Genomic DNA, 17219 nt, shown 5'->3' with positions numbered 1-17219 from the left:
GTAGACACACACACACACACACACACACAGGTAGACAGACACACACACACCTAGGTAGACAGACACACACACACACCTAGGTAGACAGACACACACACACACCTAGGTAGACAGACACACACACACACCTAGGTAGACAGACACACACACACACCTAGGTAGGCAGACACACACACACACACCTAGGTAGACAGACACACACACACACACCTAGGTAGGCAGACACACACACACACCTAGGTAGGCAGACACACACACACACCTAGGTAGGCAGACACACACACACCTAGGTAGGCACACACACACACACCTAGGTAGACAGACACACACACACCTAGGTAGACAGACACACACACACCTAGGTAGACAGACACACACACACACCTAGGTAGACAGACACACACACACCTAGGTAGACAGACTCACACACACACACCTAGGTAGACACACACACCTAGGTAGACAGACACACACACACACACACACACACACACACACACACACCTAGGTAGACAGACTCTCACACACACACACACACACACCTAGGTAGACAGACTCTCACACACAGACAGACACACACACACCTAGGTAGACAGACTCTCACACACAGACACACACACCTAGGTACACAGACTCTCACACAGACATACCTAGGTAGACAGACACACACACACACACACACACACACACACCTAGGTAGACAGACATACATACATACATAGGTAGACAGACAGACACACACATACACTTAGGTAGGCAGACTGACACACACAAACAATGCACTGCCAGGTAGCCAGGCTGTTTGTCCGCCTTGCAGATGCACCGCCAGGTAGCCAGGCTGTTTGTCCACCTCGCACATGCACCGCCAGGTAGCCAGCCTATCCACCTCGCAGACGTACCGCCAGGTAGCCAGCCTGTCCACCTCTCAGATGCACTGCCAGTTAGCCAAGCCTGTCGGCCTCGCAGATGCACCGCCAGGTAGCCAAGCCTGTCTGCCTCGCAGATGCACCGCCAGGTAGCCAAGCCTGTCTGCCTCGCAGACGCACCACCAGGCAGACCTGGCTACCTGGTGGACGTACCTCCAAGTAGCCAGCCTGTCTGTCTCACAGACATACAACTAGGTAGCCAGCCTGTCTCACAGACACACTGCTATGTAGCCAGCCTGTCTCACAGACACACCGCTAGTTAGCCAGACTGCCTGTCTGACAGACACACTGCCAGTTAGTCTGCCTAAGTTTATGGCACTGGAGGTGGTTGGAATTGGTATTAATGGCGGAGATATTAAGACCAAGACAGAGGCAAGAGAACAAGCCTGGATTTATCACTCCAAGCAGATAAAGTGATCTATTGCATCATGTAAGTGCTTACCCATTTTTATTTTTAAGTTGAATACATTTAAGAACCTACAGCCTTGGTGGCTTGGCACTCTGCTTATTTGCATACTGTTTTTTGCTTAACTGTCATTCCTTTTTCTTTATCGTTTTTTGTTTTTTGAGTTTACTGTTTGATTAAGACCACAGGGACATGGCTGAGGGTACTGGAGTTGAACTGGATTACAATCCTTGCTCCTGACATGTTGTCAATGGTGCAGGTGAAGCAAGTGATCATTTTCACAGAATTTTATGTGTGGGAGTTAATCCATTACTTGCACCAGTAACTGAAATGGCAAAAGTGGTTGATGATGTTTTTGTTGAGAAGCAAACCTTGTTTTTTGTCTGGTTTAAGGATCTTGAGAATAGATTTTATAGACTGAAGCATCTCCAATGGCAATGCTTCCATTTGGAGGCAGAGCTGCATCATGGAGTGGTTCCGAGTGGGTTAAGAGGGTTGAAAATGCTGACATATGGCAGCACCTACCTGGAATTACTGAGAGAATAGCAAAAATTGAAATTTAAACTGAGTTTTGATTATATGAGGTTACTGACTGATTTCTTCTTACCTGTGGAAGAACTGTTACTCAAGGAAGTTAAAGCACTACAAAATCATCTGTATGAGCAGTTATCTGCAGAGACAGTTTTGAGAGTCTTGATACACTGTATGACAATATTGCTGCCTTTGAGAAGAGTTTGCAAGCAACAAAATGAAAGAAGCTCTAACATGATGTGACTGAATTTTAGAATGGAGCAGTTTTTGCCTGGCCCAAACAAATTAGGAAGCCTAAAACAACAGTCATTGGAGAGGCAGCTAATAGTGAACATGCTGACCCAAATAGAGAACAGGCAAGTGTGAATGGGAGGATTGATGTACCTGAATCTACTTTGACTGTACAGGTAGAAGATACCTTACTAATTAGAGCTGAAGCACCAAGGACCATGACTGATGGTACGACTTCAGTTTCACTCCCTTTTCCATTACCACAGCCCCTTCCTATATCAATGGACCATCGCAAGAGCAGGTCCAGGAGCAGGGCAAGAAGGGGGCATGTTCAGCAGCCCTATACATTGGGGGACAGAGGGTCAAGGACACAAAACAGAAATAGGCCATAAAAAACATTGTAGTGAATTTATCGTCACATATTTTGACGGCTGCACAGAAGGATTTATTGAATAAGGGACTGTCATTTGTACCAGCTAAACAAGCAACCATGCTGGATGTTATATTGGATTTAAGGATGGTTTGCAAGGAATGTCACCTTTGCTGCGATGTTTCCACAGCAATCGCAACAGGTGAATGTGTTTAAGAAACCTAGCACATTCATACTGAAATTACAACCTAATGTTGAAACATTTTTTAATGTATGTGGACAAGAGGTAAGAAACTTTTATAAATAAAGCATTTGACATGGTCCCACACAAACAAATGATCTCTGTCCTCAATAACCTATCCTTCTCACAATCAGTCACCAACTGGTTTCAGAGTTACCTATCTGACCGCCAACAATCCATTGTATGGCAGAATGACATATCTCCCCAACTACCTGTCTCCATAGGGGTTCCCCAAGGATCCATCCTTGGACCTCTACTCTTCTCTGTTTACACCAATAATCTAGCCTCTGCCACCAAACATGGCACACTCATACAATATGCAGATGACTTGACCATCATCTGCTCAGCCCAGTCCCTACCCAAACTGCAAAAGTCACACAGGAAGCCTTTTCCTCTGTTGAAACATGGTTATCCGATGCCCAATTAATACTCAACCCAAACAAAACTAAACTACTCATCTTCCAACCCACCAAATATACTCAAAACAACTCTCACTTTAACATCACAGCAAAAGATAACACCACTATATACCCAACTGAACAAACCAAATTGCTAGGAGTGGAAATAGACAAACTAAAATTTGACATTCACATATCCATGACCATAAAAAAAGTCCACAAAAAACTAGGAGCGTTATACAGAAATAAGCAATTTCTCACCAAAGCAGCAAAGATTTCAATAGCAAATTCCCACCTTATCTCCACCCTACTTTATGCCTCTCCAATATATACCAACCTAAGGCAATGTGATCTAAACAAGCTAGAGACCTGCTACAAGAAAATTGCCAAATTCGCCACAGGGGCATCCTACTGTAGTCACCACTGTCTCTCAATTGCTGAACTGGGCCGGCTTGAACTCCCTCACCTCCTTCAGTGGTATCAACTCTCACTCGCCCACAAACTAGTAAACCATCCACTAAATGTCCCATCCCTCCAGAATCTGCTCCAACCCTATCGCACCACCAGACCACTAAGATCCAGCAACAAAAATCACTTGCAGATCACTAAAGCCAATAACTCTGCTGGTGAAGCACTATTCTCTTGTGCCATAGCCAAATTATGGAACTCACTCCCACCCACAATTACCTCCGTACCATCATGCACCCACTTCAAAACTTTACTAAAGTGCACCTAAAAACATGCTGGCTATGCTCTTGCAACTCCCACTCTAATATCATCCACCCCATCCAACCACTACCTTTCTCTCCACTCCACTAACTACCTTGATTATAGCAAGCTCAGATGCTCATAAGCCTAGTACTTATTATACAGCAGGAACTTCTCATTGTAACATTTGTTAATGTCTGTTATGTACTTCACAGATAAAGATTCTAGTTGTCTACTGATGTACTATGTTCTTCATCTGTAAATATGTTGTAAGTAATTGCTATGTTAAGTCGGACACTCCCGGTCAACAAATTTATTTAAATAAATAAATAAATAAATAAATAAATAAATAAATAAATAAACATAGTTCTCACTTTTTTAATTTGAGCATAGAGAAAAGTAATGTGCTAGAAGAGTTGAAGGACTTATCTACTGTAGAAATACAGCCTGCAAACAAAGGAGGGAGGTGTGGTCTTACTTGACAGAGAGGTCTATGTTAATGGAATGTACACTTTATTGTAGGATGACACTATTTATTTGATGATCACTAGACAGCAGGTTACAGGAATTAATGAGAAAGCAGCCTTTTTGATCTTCTCATGACAGGAATGATTTCACAAGATCCTTATAAGTACTTTAACATTGAGCATCCTGTTATAACCATAATTTATGGGTTACTAAAAGTACATAAAGGATCCTGTTCGACTACGAATGCTCCCCATTGCATCCAGTAAAGTTTGGGAGACAGAACATCTTTCTATATTTATAGACAAGACTCTCAGTGCAGTTTTGAGTGGTGTGAAAACGGTTTTAAGGGATACAAAATCATTATTGTAGGGTTTACACCATCGAGTATCTGGGTTTACTGAAGTCCCTGATTTTTATTTTGTGACAATGGATGTGGCATCTTTAGTCACGGTTATCCCCAATGCTTGGGGGGGGGGGAGAATATGAGGACTTTGACTGGGAAAGATGGATTCTCTCGTGACAAGATTGAGCTTAGCTGTACTCGTTTGGAAATTGTTTTAAAAAATAATGTGTTTGTTTTTAATGAGAGTTTTTTTCTGCAGAAAGTTGGCATGGCAATGGGCACAGGCTGTGCTAATAGCTACGCCAACCTAGCATTGGAACAATGAGAAGTATGTACAGTATTAACCGGTAACGTGTTTCATCATCATATTTTGTAGTACAAAAAATGTGTGGACGATATTCAACTGCGGTGGTGGTGCTGCCGTAGTGTTGTCACCTCACAGTACAACGTTGTCCTGTTCGATTCTCAGCTAGAGCATCTTCTTTGTGGAGACATGTGTGAATGGGCATACCTTTGTTGAAGGTTTTGCTTCAAGGCCGGCAACTCGGCACATAAAAATCTACTGCCAATCATTAGCAGACCTGAGGTCTGCTGTGGCGGCCCCTAACCGGGAAAAGCAGAAAAACAAACAACAATATATATATATATATATACACACACACACACATACAAAACTTTAAAACATTCATTGAATATTATATATATATATATATATATATATATATATATATATATATATATATATATATATAACACTATATATCTCCAATGAATGTTTTAAAGTTTTGTAAGTATATTGCCATTATGTGATGCAATTTATTTTTTATTGTTTAAAATGTTTTCTACATGTTTATTGTAATAGGAAATTATGTCATAGTGCTATTGCAATATGGATGGTTTTTCCTTTTAATGTGACTGTCTTATGAAGCTATCTATTGCATAGTGAAAGCACTTAAAAATAAAAATGGGTAAGTTGAATAAATTTAAGAACCTACTGTTTTGGTGGCCTAACACTTTGTTTATTTGGACACTTTTTATATCACTCTTTGCTAAGCAGAGCATAAGACACATAGTATTAGAAACCTGTGTGCCTTGGACTGCCCCCTCCAACACACACAGCCAAACTGTCTGTATCACAGACACAGGGCTAGTTAGCCAGACTAACTAACTAACTAAACTAGCTGAACAACTAACACACACACACGCACACACACAAAATGCAAGCAAAGAAATGCACAAAATACTGCACTGCTAGTTAGCCAGACGCACGGCGAGTTAGCCAGACTGTCTGCCTCACAGACGCACGGCGAGTTAGCCAGACTGTCTGCCTCACAGACGCACGGCGAGTTAGCCAGACTGTCTGCCTCACAGACGCACGGCGAGTTAGCCAGACTGTCTGCCTCACAGACGCACGGCGAGTTAGCCAGACTGTCTGCCTCACAGACGCACGGCGAGCTAGCCAGACTGTCTGCCTCACAGACGCACGGCGAGTTAGCCAGACTGTCTGCCTCACAGACGCACGGCGAGTTAGCCAGACTGTCTGCCTCACAGACGCACGGCGAGTTAGCCAGACTGTCTGCCTCACAGACGCACGGGCGAAGTTAGCCAGACTGTCTGCCTCACAGACGCACGGCGAAGTTAGCCAGACTGTCTGCCTCACAGACGACGGGCGAGTTAGCCAGACTGTCTGCCTCACAGACGCACGGCGAGTTAGCCAGACTGTCTGCCTCACAGACGCATGGCGAGTTAGCCAGACTGTCTGCCTCACAGAAGCATGGTGAGTTAGCCAGACTGTCTGCCTCACAGACTGTCTCATAGACACACAGCTAGTTTGTCAGACTAAACACACACACACACACACACACACACACACACACACACACACACACACACACACACACACACACAAAATGCAAGCAACGAAATGCACAAAATACAATGCAATCATATACAATATGCAATGTTTTTATATTTATTTATTTATTTTACATTTGTTGACCAGGAAAGTCCAACTGGATGCATGCCCATTTTCAGTGTAGGCCTGGGGAGAAGAGCTCCACAGTTAAATTTTAAGCAAAATATAAGGTGTATACAGAAGCATTCAAATTTACATAGTACTAAACTTAACACTGACTAGTAACATAGCATTAAAGCTTAAGATTTAACATATTTACATAGACCGAACACATCTTTTACACTTTTAGGTTGAGCCATTAAATATCTTTTACAGTTTTAGGTTGAGTCATTACATAATGGTGAACATTGTCAGTAGGGATTTCATTTGACTTGTGAGCAAGTTAGCCACAGTAGGGAGTACAGTAACAGAAGAGACAGAGATGAGAAAATGGATAACAGGTTAAGTAAGAAAAGCAGGAGGAGTAAGTAGATTAAGTATAGTATAAGAACAGAGGTTTAAAGAGAAAAGAGTAGTGGATAGATAACAAGAGTGTTTTAGCAGTGACATATGGGTATTGACTAAGGGGTTAGAATTAGAGGTGGAACTGGAAGGAAGCTAGAGAAGTTGCATTCTTTTAATGATGAAGCTGAAGTCAGAGGGCAGGAGTAAGGGGAGAGGGTGGTAGAGGTGGAGGTCCATGTGTGCTTTAGGTGTTCTTTCAGGAATCTTTTAAATGTAATCTTTGAGCCTGCTGAGGTAATAGCAGTAGGTAGGGTGTTCCACATTTTGTCTATGTAGTTAGGGAAGAAGAATATATATTTTATAAATTTTATTTTATAAATAAATGCTCCCACCTGCACCACCGCCACATGGCCGCAGTATATTCAGCTCCCCCCACACCACCACATGGCTGCAGTGTACTCAGCTCCCCCCACACCACCACATGGCTGCAGTGTACTCAGCTCACCCACACCACCACATGGCTGCAGTGTACTCAGCTCACCCACACCACCACATGGCTGCAGTGTACTCAGCTCACCCACACCACCACATGGCTGCAGTGTACTCAGCTCACCCACACCACCACATGGCTGCAGTGTGCTCAGCTCACCCACACCACCACATGGCTGCAGTGTGCTCAGCTCACCCACACCACCACATGGCTGCAGTGTGCTCAGCTCACCCACACCACCACATGGCTGCAGTGTACTCAGCTCACCCACACCACCACATGGCTGTAGTGTACTCAGCTCCCCCCACACCACCACATGGCTGTAGTGTACTCAGCTCACCCACACCACCACATGGCTGTAGTGTACTCAGCTCACCCACACCACCACATGGCTGTAGTGTACTCAGCTTCCCCATTGCCACATAGATGTGGTGTGCTCAACTCCACTCATTACCACCACATCGCTATGGTATGCTCAACTCCCACACAAAACCATGTAAGCATGATGTTCTCTACTCCCAAGCATCACAGTATAACAATATATTATACTACTACACATCAGATAATCATCATGTGCCTGAGTGTCACACACAGTTACATAGTCATGATGTAACCAGCTACTCCACCCACACATCACCTTATAGGCATGATGCGCCCAACTTGTATCCATGATTTAACACTTTGGCTTTTATAAAAACAACAAGAACGCTAGCTTTCAGACAATGTGCTCCAGTCTTATCAGACATGAAAAGGTACTGCGCCAACACAGTCAGTTTTATAAAAGGCAATAAGGTTACATGATCATCTGACTGATCAAACCCAACTGCGTCAGTTATGCTTGAAAACGGTTCAAGTAAACACACTTTTTACATCACTCCTTCTTAAGTAGGGCATAAGAGACATTTGTCTCTTGGATTGCATAAATCTTTCTGCCATAGTAACTCGGTCAACAGTAAATTATTTTTAGCTGTGATGTGTTTACTTCACTTCTTGTTCACAGACATACAAAGCATCTATCCATGGAGTATACCAAATTCACATTCCCAGATATACAAACATAATCATCTAGTGGAAGTATGAACAAGATACATCACAAAAAGAGACCAACAAAATATATTGGTGGGGTTGTGTGTACGTGTGTGGAGGCTCATACAGTCAGAGTCATCCTGTCAGACAGTAAATCGTCTGGACATGCTGAAGGAAGCTACATACACAGTGACAGAACAGTACTGAAACAAGACACACACACACACACCATTGCAAAGAAGTACCCTTACAAAAAAACAGACAAGGCAGTCCTAGTACCTTTAGAGGCAGATAAAGGAACATCCTTGAGGAAGACCTAATCACTGCAAAACTTAAAGTAATGGTAGAAGCAATCAAAATGCTTCACAAAAAGTAGTACCACATTAGATAAAGGCATAAGATATACTTCAATAAGTTTCAAACCAATGAGTTCTTCTAACGTAATGTAGAAAAAAAATGCAAGGGGTCTCCCCCTCCACACACACACACCTTTCACCCTGTCTTATCTGTTACATGCATGTATAGACAGAGGCACACAGGCTCACTGTCTGATACCCTATCAAAACATGCATTCTTAAGTTAATTTTGTCAAAGTTAATCCACTGATAATTGACAACACCCAGTTTCTCCAGTTTTTGTACCCTTTTAGTACAAAAATAAAGACAGCTTCTAACTTTAGCACACGCATTACATTATCAGGTGTTTTCAGAAAAAATGTTAAACCTGCACTATAACAACTAAGCAGATAACATGGAGTCAGGTATGCGAATAGAAAGCCATTTTGTTTTACTTTTATTTTATTATTTGAAAGACCCAGCAATTAAATGCATCTCTGTCTATCTGTATGAGGTCAGAAAACAATGAGTAGGTAGTAATTATACTAGTTTGCCACATTAAGAAATTTTGCCTATGTGCTACTTTTTATTTGCACCATACAACTGTCTATCCATTTTTCTTTACCTGCTTTATCTAAATTTAGAGTTTCAGGGTGTTATATCTTACCCAGGGTAGGAGTAGGCCCAAAGTATGTATGTCATGGGTAGCACATCAGTCAAAGAGCACATGCACTCTCACACTCACCTAGAGACAACTGAACTTTGTTGACCATCCTGCCAGCATGTATTTGAAATTCAGATTGATGCCACAGACCCCAATGCAAATTCATGTGAACAGCAGCATAACCATCTAAAGCGATGACCCAGAAATGTGATGCACTTCTACATGTTTTAAAATAACAGTGGTCCCAAGAGTGATAGCTGAAGACTTCTTTCATTTTTCTACATACCAATGATTTGATATATAGAGGGCATGTTTTGCACCATGAAACCTGATAACGAAATAAAATCTCAATATGTAACATTTTAAATTAGTCATCTAGGAGTAAATCCTAGTGTTTAATTTGTTGCATGGGTTTATGTGTCTCATATTTTATTAGTATTAATGTGATTTAAATGTCTTGCACTGCTTCCACCTTTTACATTCTTTTGTCGTCATGGTTGCTCTGCATTAAATACATGTTTTCCACTTAGAAAAGAAGAAAAAGTGGCAAATAGTGTGTCTTTCTACAGAACAATGTGATGGCACATGGAATGCAAACCTGTGAATAAAGTGAGTCCAAAAAAAGGAGAATCCAAAAGTGCATGGGTCAGAAAAGGGCAGATGAAGAGCAGGCCAATGGATAATTATGGCTAACAGCATGCATAATAAACTGGGAAACTGAACTTATTGAGGGACACAAGTCATCTCCTTTTTATTTTTTTTTAATTTACTTACTTTTTGTTGACTGGGTTAGTCTCAGTAGGCATGTCCTACTTTCAGGGGAGACCCAATGCGGTATTCATTCATCTATCTGCCACCAAGTATGAAGTCTGCATTTCCTCAAGAACAGTTGAGCTTAGTTCATCAAACAGTTTGAAAAACATATTCTTATCTTTCTGTTTATTTTTATTTTATTTTACATTTGTTGATCGGGCTAGTCTAACTGGATATGTGTCCATTTTCAGTAGAGGCCCGGGGAGAAAAGATCCAAGGAAAAAACTTACAATTTAATAGAGAATAACATCAAAACAGTTTTATACAGCAATGATTGTACCATAAAAGCAGTATAATTTTAGCATGACATGTTAGCTAAAGAAATTCTTAAAAGAATATGAAAAATAGAAGAAATAAAAGTTTTTTTTCAATTCTAACCTACTCTTAAGTTGGTTAAAGTATACTGCATTTACATTTACAGTTTACATTTGTTGACTGGGCTAGTCTAACTGGATGCAAGTCCATTTCCAGTAGAGGCCCGGGGAGAAAAGTTCCATGTATTTGTACAGAGTAAATAGATGCAAAAAGAATAGAAGTTGTACAGTGTTATCAAAGAAATCAAACAAAATATATGATAATACAAAAGTTTTAACTAATACTGTATAATAGTAATCCAGCTCTTTAAGGTACAGAGATAATTTTTACTTATATACATAAAATTTGTGTACTATAGGATATCTTGTTAATTTGTAATAGGTAGTAGATGAAGGAAGGGTGAGAAGAGTAAGTGGGGGGGCAGAAGGGTGAGAAGAGTAAGTGGGGGGGGGGCAGAATTAGTCAGGGTTAGTACAGGAGCATAGCCAGTGATTATTGAGATATGGTTTTAGTTGTTTTTTTTAAAAAGAAAGAGAGAGGTCTGAGCTGTGATGTCGGAAGGAAGTTGATTCCATAGTTTTCCTACAGGGTTGGAGAATAAGGAGTCACCTGCTGAGTTGTTGGATTTAGTAGTATTAATCAGCAGTTTGTTTGAGGAACGTAGATTCTTATTTTCTGTTGTGATATTCTATACATATATCTATATGTATGTATGTGTATATAAATATGTACACACATACATATGGTTGCAATCAAAAGGAATGAATAGTTATATGAGTAAATGCTTTTTAGTGACATAAAATGCAAAAGTGAATTCTCATATAAGGTAATGTTCTTGTTAATGGTGGTTTTGTTGGCAGCTTTTCGTACAAGATCATGTTGCAATGGGGTAAGGGAATTTTCCCATACCCTGCTATTATGGAGTCTTGGCATTGGTATATGTATAATTAGCAGGAAGCGTTTCCCTCCTGCAAAATATTTAGTTATAGTTCATGCAGTTTTCAAGCATTTTAGACTCACTCTAAAATGAACACTTGAGTTCGCTCTTTTGAGCTTTCCATATTTCATGAGGCAAGCTATATATATGGGTCTACTTCGAAATCCCGATGCCCAGAATATCAACATTCAAAATCCCAAGGCAAAAATCACGAAACCACGGAAATTCTAATGTCAGATTTTTACCATGTAAGTAAACACTTGCACACATGCCCTTTTCTCCACTGTAGTGCAATCCCAGGGTTGGTATATATAGTTAGGGGGGATCTGTATGGATCCCCGAATGGCAACATCACCCAAACAGATTTGGCCAGGCATAATTGCGTGAAAGTGCTTTTCACCAAAGAAGCACTTTCACATAAGTATGCCTGTTGCAGAGATCGCACTACAGTGGGGATAAGGGAAAATTCCCTTTTCCCCACTGTAGTGTAACCTCGGAGTGAGAACAGGGTATGGGGGTGCAGGGGGGCTTTCCCCCCTGCAAAAACGTAAATGTAATGTATTTTTTAACACACTTTAATGAATGCACTTTCGTTAAAGTGTGTTCGGTGATTGTGGATTCGGACTATTGAACTTTCGTTCAATAGCCCTAGATCCAGTTGGGGGGGTGGGGGGTGCAGCTCCCCACATTGGGGAGTGTGGGGGCATAGTCCCCTGCTGAGGTGACTGACTTACCTTGGTGTGATTTTCGTGTCCATTTGGCCAACTGTTTACTTATCCTAGTAAAACTCTGATGTTCGAGTTTCCGCGGTTTCATGATTTTCATCACCGATATTCTGGGCATCAGGATTTCAAAGTAGACCCAAAGATAGGTGTACACACATATACATATATATACACACACATATACATAGATATAGATATAGATATAGATATAGATATAGATATATAGATATATATATATATAGATATATATATACACACACACACACACAAACACATATATATATATATATATATATATATATATATATATACACATATATATATATATATATATATATATACATATACATATACACACACAAACACATATATATATATATATATATATATATATATATATATATATATACACACACATACATACATACATATATTATTTTTTTATTTTTTTTTTTTTAAGTTGCAGTGGCCCAGATTGTTATTCAGCGAGTTTGATATACCATTACTGCCATGTCTTGGAAAATCAAAACCAAATCTTCAATCAGCTGAACCACTGAAGCACAAATCAACATGGGTATACAGTGCATTTCCATGTTATTCAGCGAGTTTGATATACCATTACTGTCATGTCTTGGAAAATCAAAACCAAATCTTCAATCATTTTTTTCTCCTTTAGAGAACTAGAAAGCTGAACCACTGAAGCACAAATCAACACGGGTATACAGTGCATTTCCATCTCAGTCTGTTCTTCACTACAAGTTTAAAATGCTTGTTGACGTTGATGAACTGCAAACTGTACTCACAGCATTACACTGCATAAGACTAACAAATTCACAGCACAAATCGTGTCCCAAGTGCAACAGCGAATAAGAGTATTTGCAAAACACCTGTGCGATTATGGTTAATTAGGACTTTGCACATTATGTTACACAAAATCATTACGAATGCTGTCGAGTCTCAACCATACACAAACATCCACACACATATAAATATTGACATACTTGTGCATTCTTTGTCAGCCATTCTTGGACTCTGCATCATCTCTTTTGGTACCCTACTGGCACCCAGCCGCTCACTAAGAGGATGAGTTCCATATTAACATATTCAGGCGACAAGCTCAAAAGCACAAACCTTGTCCTACATATAAATAATAGCTAAAAAATTATACTAGAATGGATTTGATTTATCCTTCATTCTTTGCAGGGCAGTAGCACATAATGATGCAGACAGACATGTGCGTGGGGGATTAGTATGTAATGCAACTCTAATACTGTCCATTGTTCTCTTTTATACTTGCCTGCTCAACTACAGAACAATACAACATACAGGTTAAAGAAAAAAAAAAAAACATTGCGCCTGCTACAAATATCAAAAGCCCCCCATTTCCAAAATGGAAAACAGGCAATCCTGCAGACAGTCAGACATGGGAATTTTACAGTTTCTAAACCAGTTACTCTACTGAAGCTTTCTGCTATTATAATTTCCTATGGGCTAATTCTGACTAGATGTCTGTATACCTATTTTATTTTGCAAGTACATATTTTGTACTGTCAACATTACATTACTAATTAGATGTTGTATTAGCAGGATTAGATCTGCATACATTAGTCATTTTGTTATGGTTTTTAATTACTTAAACCTTAACATCACGATTACCATGTATCACTTGTGATAGCATTATAGTCAGTGCTATGAAACCTTTATCTAAATGCTCATCAACATTTTACTTAGTTTAAAACAGCTGTCTGTTTAGTGCATTTTTCAGTAAATAAAGCAAACAAAACAATCCAGTTTCTATTTAGTAAATCAAAATCTGTCACCTGCTGTGCATCTACAATTGTGTTCAAAATAATGCAGAAGGCTTGGGGAAGAGGGGAATGAGTTAAAATAAACAGATTTATAACAGACCATGGAAAAGGTCCTTCAGTATTTATAGTGTAACTGCCATACATTCCTTTTTAAGACTCACCTTTCTTGTGATGTAACAGACCTCTTCGTGGTTTCACCATTCGAATAGTGTCAGACCCTGTTGTTCTGTTATCCTTTGGTCGCCCATTCATATCAGCTGCTCTGTTGTACAGATCCATCATAAAGTGCATTTCAGGGCCATCCAAATGCCTCTTCCACCGAACACCATGGGGTACTTTCTCTGACAAAGCTTGGAACAACGGCACAGCAGGGTCCTCAGTAGAAGTTCGTCGACTCAGTCCTGTTGCCCCCTGACTTTTATCAAAAAACACAGACAGGAGCAGGAAAAACATGAAAACATTGCAGGTGTTGTACAAGTTATGCAAAGCCATGGTGGCCTAGTCAGGTCTTTTATAGTTCTAAAGAACAGCCAAAAATAATGACTGGAGGACTAGGGGAGTATGCAGTCATTCTATTGCTGTTGACTAACATGGAGGAGAAAAAAAACTCAGTTCAGCTTGTATCTCTTTTGCCTCCTCTTTAAAGGAGCCATCTTGGCTTTTAAGTAAACCTTTAGGTAAGAATCATGTGACTTAAAAATGATCAGGTGATTAGCTATTTACTCTCAGTGCTTATACACAAGTTATTGTAGTGTTTCTTTTAAGGTAGGAGTTAGAATCCTGTATATTTGCACGATTTAAGTTCTGTATTTCTTAATGTTTTAACTGTGAAGAAAACATTGAATTTTGCTAGTGGAGGTGTTTGTTTTTAGAAACTCTTTAAAAATAGTTTTTTTATCTAGTTGTGTTTCTATTTCTATTTTAATGTATAGTAACATGGTGAATATTATGCTTAGCCTGCATACCTCTCAATACCTCTCAGCTGTACAGATTTTTGCAGAATCTCCACATTTTTGTCCAATATTTTTGGTCTGTTTTTCATAAAATTGTGTTTTTTCGGCAAAATAGTGGCAAATCATTAAAGATTAAAGTTAGAAAATAATGACAGACATTTGAGTTTCAGACTTCATACCCATCAGAAAATTCATGCTAATGCAAAACTTATTATTCTACCAACTTTCTAAGTTTGTAAGAGCGATATTTAAAAATTGTTCCTATTTTTGGGCTTTTGTACCATTTTATTTGCAGCTTTGTCCAGATTTCTTGCTCTAAGAGGTTGAGAGATATGAGTGGCCTGATGTAAGTAAGACTTGGAAATGGAATACAACACAGACTTCTAAATCACTGTTGCTAAAGTGTTCACTGTTGTGACAAGTGTACAAATCAGAGCCCTTCCAAGAATTTACTTACATAACAAGAAGGCGCAAAAAGACTAATACAGATGGAGATAGCAAGGAACCCTACAATAGTTTGTACACTACTGATTTTGAAAACGTTGGTGGCATACTATCTGAATGCATTTAATTTTCAGAAGGATTCCAGAGAGATGGGGAGAAAAGCAGTAACTCACATATTGTTTATTTCAGCTAGAATAGTTGTATACCATCTGAACTGTTATTAGGAAAACAGAATATAAAAAGTAGCTATGACTAAACAATAGTGAAAGCTAATCAAAATGTATGAAAATAAACAGGAGTGCAGATTTTTTTGTTAAAGTGATCTCAGATGGGAAAATGAAGATTCTTTAGCTGTTAAAAAATGTATTTTCACTTGCTGCAGTGCTTTACTTGTGTACTTTTGTTGTAAGCCATTTCGTTTATGCACAACAGCTAATTCTAGTCCTTGAGCAAAGCTGGGAAGTATACCACATGGAATTAATTTACTGTCACTGACTGGTTAATTTTAATCTGTTGAAGCAGTTCTTCCTTTTGTGTGTACAGTATGCCATTCTGCACAGTTGTACATGCACACATTATGGCAGTTAGAAAAAGAATTTAAACCTGCATTGCCCCTGTGGACTGCGTAAGGTTTCCACTTACACCCCCCCCCCTGCCACGGCACTTGAAAGGGGTCACTTTATTTGGTTAGAACCTGCATTCAAATTCAGTTTGTTTTTTCCTATATTGTAGTGTCCAATATATATTTAAAAAAGACACACATTATATATATATATATATATATATATATATTGTGTGTGTGTGTGTGTGTGTGTGTGTGTGTGTGTAGCGAGAGAGAGCACACATGCACTATTGGGTAAGTGAATGTATTATTTCCTGACAAATGCTTCTGCTTTTTGTTTTATAAATATAATTTTTATTTTTTTTCAAATAATGCTTCATTCCTGTCTCCATATCTTATCCTACTGTCCAGTCCTTTCACTCACTAGCTGTGTCTTCCCTGATCGCTTTCTGCCATCTGAGCCACCCAGAACTGCAGACCTTCCCACAGTATCCTGTCAAGGCATGAATTCAGCATTCCTTTAGTGGTGACAGGAGGACTGTATGACTAGATTGGGGGGGGGGGTGTAGGTGGATGTCCCACCTGAAACCTTTAGTCCTAATAAATGTAGCAGCACATCACCCATGTTCTGTCAAACCTCTGCCCATAAGTTCAGTACAGCAATGGTGCTTCTAGCTTTTGCTGGAAACCACTGCAGCCCTTAGAGCCATATGGCTGAACTTTAAGTAGGAGACTTTACAAAAAAGGGTCGCAGGGTCTGCAGATCATGCCTTTCCTTCTAGCAATCTGCATCTGTTTCTATGTGCAGATCACGGTAGTACAGATACAAATGCGATCTCTGTACTGCAGAGCTGACCCTGAATAGTATTTTCCTGGCTAAAAGGGAATAATAACAACAGTCAGAAATGCAGGCTTATGTTAGCCTTGCAGTACACTAGGCAGAAATATGTCCAGGTGGGCAACGCAACTTAAAAGGAATGACAAGTGGTCTGACGAGCAGTTAGAATCGGACCTCATAAATGATTGTACTATATGACTGATAGCAATGAGAGAGAAAGGGTTGGCATAGGAGAGCTTTTTGAAATGTGAATAAAATACCCAGTTTTCTTAACTGCTTACATTGACAACATTTCTAAGATCTTATTAAAAGAGGGATAACATGGAAG

The 17219-nt window shown here is 39.8% G+C and overlaps 1 protein-coding gene across 1 annotated transcript in view; it reads right to left on the bottom strand.

Annotated features, from left to right (window-relative positions):
• BMP15 (bone morphogenetic protein 15) overlaps nt 1-14770 on the bottom strand; it is a 280055-nt gene extending 265285 nt beyond the window's left edge. Inside the window, exon 1 of the mRNA XM_044057548.1 lies at nt 14256-14770. Coding sequence (XP_043913483.1) covers nt 14256-14586 — 331 coding nt within the window. The 5' untranslated portion in view covers nt 14587-14770. The remainder of the gene's footprint in view (nt 1-14255) is intronic.
• Between the last annotated feature and the right edge of the window lie 2449 nt (nt 14771-17219).

The sequence above is a fragment of the Protopterus annectens genome, chromosome 15.part0, assembly GCF_019279795.1.
Source record: "Protopterus annectens isolate FY-2018-M chromosome 15.part0, PAN1.0, whole genome shotgun sequence".
NCBI lineage: Eukaryota > Metazoa > Chordata > Ceratodontiformes > Protopteridae > Protopterus > Protopterus annectens.
The sequence above is the reverse complement of the archived record's forward strand: the minus strand, read 5'-3'. Positions and strand labels throughout refer to the sequence as shown.